Source organism: Hordeum vulgare, chromosome 5H, assembly GCF_904849725.1.
Source record: "Hordeum vulgare subsp. vulgare chromosome 5H, MorexV3_pseudomolecules_assembly, whole genome shotgun sequence".
Taxonomy (NCBI): Eukaryota; Viridiplantae; Streptophyta; class Magnoliopsida; order Poales; family Poaceae; genus Hordeum; species Hordeum vulgare.
Genome location: NC_058522.1, coordinates 9283764 through 9290640, shown reverse-complemented (window position 1 = coordinate 9290640; position 6877 = coordinate 9283764). Strand labels below are relative to the sequence as shown.

Here is a 6877-nt window from a genome sequence, read left to right as displayed (position 1 = left end):
ATAATCGGGGTCAGATCACTGATCGATCGCGCCGCTGCTGGAGACAATCACCCTCATGGACTGTTGGGGCCTGAGATGGGTACGAGCGGTGTCGCGCAAGGCCCCAAGCCGGTGGTGCACTGCGAGAAGGACTGGTGGGATGGCTCTGAAGCCGACCATGAACCGTCGCTTTTCGAGACGCGCCACTCGGCTTACTACAAGAAGAACCTCCCGAGGGTCTCCGTTCTAAGGTACAGTTCATTCTGGCATGTATTTTGTTCCGTGCATCGATAGGTTGAGAAAGCGGCTGCCACTGATTCTGATTTACACTCGGATTAGTTGATGTTTTTCATCCCCATTCTTCATTCCCCAGGTAATCTAATCTAGATGCAAAGGGAGGTCGACCGGCTTACACGGACCATGCATCAGTCCGTTGTTGTAACAGTTAAGTTGTGATCTCAGTCACAACTCTCTGGAGTGTTTCCCATAGCTTGTCGGTGTTCGGCTTTTAAGTGTGTTTTACAAGCTCCATCTGCGGCATGACGAGCTAGGGTGTCGCTACGTACGTACTAGTACTTGTGATGGAGGAATAAATGGTGTGCTTTCTTCACCAAGCTATGGATGATGTGGGTATGCCTGACTGGACTGGATTGCTTGTTTGGTTTCTCTGGCTTGGTGTGCTGTTCTGTTCACGATCAAGCTGGACGGATTGTCTTGGTTTGTGATAAAAACGAAGAAATGTTATATTTTCATGAGTGTTTTGTTGATTATTTGGTTAGCAACTGTTCTCTAGAGTGTGGATGGATGATCTTCTTTTAATCGAAAACAGCAGGATTTCTCCTGCTGCATAATAGTTGTTTGGAATAATAATAATAATAATACGTTTAGATACATCCGTTTGAGCGTCTCCTAATTCCGGACAGAGGAAGTACAAGCTAACCAAAGATCTAGCAAGAAGAGGAAATGAAACTAAGAATAGGGTGCAACCAAACCACTGAGCAAGTGGAATGCATCTACCCAACTCTGAAAACCACAGAATTTCTTCTTTTTTGCTCTATGGGCTGGCAGCTTGGTTTCTTATCAAAACTTCCTTCTGCAGCTATATAAACTTGGTTAGATTCCACTAAAATCATTCCTTCTCAAAATACCAAAAGCAAATGAAAAAATGACCAACTGAATAAAACACTTGATCCTATGTACACATATGGATTACGGGTGGAACAAATATGGTGATTTTATGAACCTGTTTGCAGTAACTATGAATTATTGGGAAAAATAACCGCACGGGCCAAAAATATTAATATTATGTTCTCATTCATGGAGCAACAACAAACCAATGAACACGCGGACTATGAACAAAACTGTGAGAAGTTAGGACCAAAATTTATCCAGAAGCAGTTTTAACAAAACTAGCTTGAGGAAACATCTGCATTTCCTTGTCAATCTAGCTTCTACTACAATGGATTCTTCTATCCAGATGATAATGAAATCAGGTGAACAATACCATCAAGACCAGTAGTATATACATGCCACTCATGTATCTGCTACACTGGCTGCATATACTCTGTAAAACGACTGCTATAAAGTAAAGTAATTCGGAAAATGCAGCAAGGTATATTATGTGCTTCAGCTTCAGCTTCGCACTGAACACAAAACTATCATGGTATTCATGCCAACAATCAGAATGTACTCCCTCGGTACCATAATACTTGTTGGGAAGAACTAGTCTAGTTCTCCCCAACAACAAGTATTTAGGAACAGAGGGAGTACAATCCAGCAAACTATCACTATCATTCGACTACATCAACACAACTTCTCAACCTTTATCCCACTTTAACTCGCAATCTACACCGAAGCCAACGCACATCGGAGAACAACCTGCATACGGGCACAAAGACGCTACTATGTGGGTACAACATACAGCTCCCTCTGATCCTCCTTCCACCAAGCTAGCAACAGTGCAACGGCCAGTATCACTACAGCACAGACAAGGAGAAAAGGCAGGGTGACAGAGCAGCTTTTGCTCCCTTTCCTGACCCTGGTCATCTTCTCGTTCTCAGCTCGATATTCTTCGCTTCGAGATTCGCCTGCACTGTCAGAACGCTCACTGTTGGTTGGTGGTAGCTTCAGATCTTCTATCGAGGTATCATTTCTCTGTACATACTGACTGTCATGCTGAACAGAATCACAGTAGCCGTTCCTTCCCTCAACTTCATCATTTGCAGATTGTCCTGAACAGTGCTGTATCCGTCTAAGAGATGGGCTGTCGGGTAACCTGTGAGTATCTCTTTTTGATTCACTGCTAGAGCTATGAAACTGGAGCTGCTTCCTTGGAGTTGACTGCATCCAAACGTCTTCCGAGAAAGTTCCTTGCCTTGATATCTGAAACAAGTCCATGAAAGAGAAAGAGCTGTAAATTTATTTGTACCAAAAGAAGCTCAGGCTTCGGCAATTTCGTTCTGCAGACCAAAAGCATATATAAAATGGAACCACTGAGAAACAGTTCTTCAATGCATCAACGGAAATACCATAGGAAATCTACAAACATATATGTGGAGGATTTGTTTTGTATACGTGGAGGATATCTGTTTTACGCATGAAATTAGCAAGTTCCTTTTGTACCATACACATCAAAAAGTTTGTTATTCCTATCATTTGAAAGATACCATTCCATAACAGAGTACACACACTAACTCAGACACCATAGCTTGACATGATAAGCCCCAAAGTACTAAAATTGCTCGTACATATGAAAAGGCAACCAAGTCATCAATCAATTAAGATGTGCTGTATACCTGAGAGCATCGATTAGTAGTTCGGGGTGTTAAACACATGGGGCATGGATCAGCAATCCTCGTTGATACATCTGAATACCTCCTCACTGACTTATCAAGCAGACCAGCAGAACCACATTGTGCTATCACACCAACACCATCATGATAATCTGATACAATAGTGCGAGGAAACTCACCACTGGACATTTGATGTGGTCTATCAGACCCATTACTCAATAGTCGCCTCCTTACTCGTGCACTTCCAGGTATACCTGAGTATTGCCCCACTGAAGGTTGGGAATCATGGTCTCTGAACCGATTAACATATTGTGTATCATCATACAGAGATGCATTTGAACCGCAGTCTCTTATCTCCGCATCATCCATAACAGAATGTGAATATGATCCCTTCCTCCTATGTCTTCCATCATGAAATTTTGCCAATGGGCTAATTCTTTTCCCATGTCCAGACTCTTCCTGCTTGCACAGTTCATTAGCAGTCTCAGCAGCCTGAAAAGCTGGAGTGCTGATCTCTGGCATGCAATCATCCCGCAATTGCTCCATAGCTTGTAGAATGCTACTGATCTCAGAAGATATGACGCTCGAATCCAAGGTCTTCATGATGGAGTGTATCATTTGAATGGATGATATGATCATCTGAGAATTGCTTGCTTTAGTACTCTTGTCCAATATACTTAAGCCTGATCTTATCAAAGACCGCCCGTAAGGCTCAAGTGTCAACCAATTCTGTTCTACTAGAGCAACCACCAAGCCTAAGTGTGAAATGGTCTGGCAGTGTACCTCCCCTAACGCCCCTGAGACTTTTAAGCATATGTCGTTAACTAACTCATGAGATGCAAATTGCCAATTGTTGGACTGGATAAGTGCAGTGACGCAGAGAGCAGAACCAGAAGATACACTCTCCTTAGTGCTCATCAAGCAACCAGAAAAGGGACTGCAGAGAGAGCCAATGATCCCGCTTTTCTCTTCTTCTGTTCCCAGGGGATCAATGACATAGCGTGATAATGTGCGTATCACCTTAGAGCAACCAACACTATGCAAGGACCCTGTGGCTGAAGACATGATTATAATGATGGCTGAAACCATCTGGCCGATATGTGGCAGAATGTTGCAGCCATGGACTTCCGCAGCAGTCTCAAACACGCATAAGAGCTCCTCCTCAGAGTACGAGCATGGCTTGTCAGGGTCACAAAGGCGCGCGAGAAATGGTGGAAGTGTGTTCGAGTTGAGTTCTTTCACATACTGCTTCCACCCTCTGAAGGCTTGCTTTTCGCTGACAGGATCTTCCACAGAGTCTTCCAGCTCTGCATGGCGTCCCGCTCTTAAGCTCCTCCCCATTGCATACACTGGATATGTTCAAGAAATAGAAGAAAACCCATGAATATAAAGTAAAACCAGAAGCCAGAAGTGGAAGTAGGTAAATAACCTTAGCTGATCAACAAAGGATGGTCTATTCAATTTGGAACTACTACAAAATACAACACCATTTATAGAAAATTCTTCTGCCGCCGCCCACGTTCTACCAAAAAGCATATACAACGCAAAAGAGACCACAAGTTCCACAATCCATAAAAGGAAATTCACAACTAGCTACCAAGCCGAAGACAGGATCCCTGCATGCCTGGTCGAACTGTTTCTGGTGCAGAGATGTACAGAGATGAACCAATAAGATGCCAATTTTCTTTCCTAAACAAACTTCCAAGGTTATGTGTTCAAAGAGATCATGACGAACGCCCTATGTACATGAAGAAAAATCTCAAACTTGTAATAAACTATTAAAGCCCCATAATGATGAAAGAACACTTGTGAAGTCCCGTCTTTCTGCGAGCGCTGCTGTAAACCATGGCCAGAAAATTGCGAACAGCGCACTACTGGTAGGGCGATACCTCCTTTCCTAAATTCCCCATCTGTTCAGCACTTCCCAAAAAAGAAGATCCCCAGTCCTCAACATGCCGCCTGCCAAGCAGAACCGCCCTATGCAAATCGATGGTTTTGGGCCAACAAACACCGCGGCCTCCTCATTAATGGCCACCAGACCCCCCCCCCCCCCCCCCCCCCGCCCGAATCTCCGGCGCCAACGGTTACAGGGAGCGGCCAAATCTTCCCCCACAAAACACACCGCAATCCGCGCTACAGGTTGACTAGTTTGGGGGGGAGAGCCCCATCGGCGGAAACTAGGTTCCGGATCAGGGAAGAAACACGCGGCGTTGCAGAGGCGGGGGAGCAATCCAAGAAAAGGCTAGGGCTTGCTCACCAGCGGGGCGGATCCTCCCGAGTCCGGTGGAGGCGAGGAGGAAGAGGGGACGGCGACGAGGGAGAGCCCCCTCCCGCTGGATGTTTGCTCCGGCGGGGAGGAGGAGGGGGACGGGGAGCGGTTGCGGGCGGGGGCGGCGGCGCCGGTGGGGATTCTTGTTTCTTTCCTTTTTTCTCTCTCTCTCTCTCTTTCCGGCGACTTTGTGGGGGAACGGACCGGCCGACGAAGATGGGGAGCGGGAACCAAATTTTATTGGGTCCGGGTCCTGGGTGGGCCGTGGGCCGGCGTGGGGTATGGGTAGTGAGTGGGCCTCGTTTCGGCCCAGCCCGTGCCAACAGCACGTTAGGAGGCGTGGGTGCTTCGGAAACTGATCTCGGCTCCGATTTTGAAAAAAAAATCGAAAATCTGTATTTTGAAGTTCGGGTATATCTGAACAAAGCTAAACGTGGATGTTTTCTACTACATAGTTTTTTAGTTTTAGCACGTGAACTGTTCACCGTAAAAGTCCGTGAATTTCTGTGTAGCTCGCACCCACTGTAATTCATCATACAAAATTTACAAACATATGCTTCCTCTGTAGATGAATATAAAAGCGTTTAGATCATTAGAGTAGTGATCTAAACGAGTGTGGATGTGTATTTTTCCAGATTTGTTTGAGGCATAAAATATTTATTTCTTTTCTCTTTCGAAGAATCGGCTGTCGGGAGCTTGGCAGCAAGAAACCGACACTCATGCTGTTTAGGTTGCATCCATCTCATAGGACCTACTCCCTTCATCTCATAATATAAAAACGTTTTTGATGTTATATTATTATCAAAAAAGTTTATATTCTGGGGCGGAGGAAGTATGTTTCATGTATCCATTGGAACCCATGGTCATGAATGCTTGCTACACCTCAATTCTGGAGCTAACTAATTGCCCGTGTGGAGGCATACGTATTCCCTTGATCCTCTAATTCAATGCTCGATGATATTTTTCATAATTAATGCGATTCTTTCGTCCTAAATATTATGAAGGTATTTGGTTTCCAGTCCAAAGTTGTCACGCCTAACCTTAGTCATGCCATGATACCTTAGGCATGTGTTTGGTTCACTGCCACACTTGTGTCTTGCCAGACTTTTCTAGTTATATGGTCCACATGTCATACACTCAGTTTTTTACCAAATTTTGTCACACTTATGGTGTCCATTTTGCTAGCCAGACTTTTTGTGGCATCCACACTTTATCTAAGGTTAGTTCTGGCAAAGTTAGTCATGAACCAAACAGACCCTATATTCTTCATAATTAACGTGATCCTCCCTTTCAATGAATGGTTCTCTCTATAATTAATGTGATCCTTTCGTCCAACACTTCATGAAATTTTTCATAATTAATATGGTCCTCTCATGCAGAGAATGTTACTCACCGTAATTATCATGAAAACCAACAAATGTACAAAATCAAACCAAACCACGACATACCATCACGATCGCATACTCCATTTAGCTAGTAGTAGATATGCGCGTGAACCGAAAGAAATTGATACCATCTAGATCCACTTTATCTACATCCTCCTCGTGCAACCCCAATTCTCTCATCATGGCTTTCACCTAGCTGGCTACCTTCTCTAAACCAAACACCCGCTTATCCATTGTTTTTCTCCCCACCTCATGAATGACTCATCAGGCAACCAATCCCTAAACCCTTTCGCCTCCCCTAACGCCTCAATCAAGACCTTGCGCCTGTGTTTTTTTTTGTTCCTTTCCTTTTTTTTTTCTTTTTTCCGATGGCTTAGTGTGGAAGCGTACCGGCCAACGAAGATGTGGAACGAAAACCAAACTTTATTGGGTCCGACTAGGGGAGTGTGGGT

At 44.5% G+C, this 6877-nt stretch overlaps 1 protein-coding gene across 1 annotated transcript; it reads right to left on the bottom strand.

The window, feature by feature from the left end:
- Nucleotides 1–1573: 1573 nt before the first annotated feature.
- LOC123395030 (protein SINE1-like) lies at nt 1574–5243 on the bottom strand. Its single transcript, XM_045089945.1, has 3 exons — nt 5029–5243; nt 2775–4120; nt 1574–2361 (listed from the first exon to the last, which is right to left on the bottom strand). Exons 2-3 carry the CDS (start codon nt 4110–4112, stop codon nt 1882–1884), a joined length of 1818 nt encoding a protein of 605 aa, XP_044945880.1. The 5' UTR covers nt 4113–4120; nt 5029–5243; the 3' UTR covers nt 1574–1881.
- Nucleotides 5244–6877: the final 1634 nt, after the last annotated feature.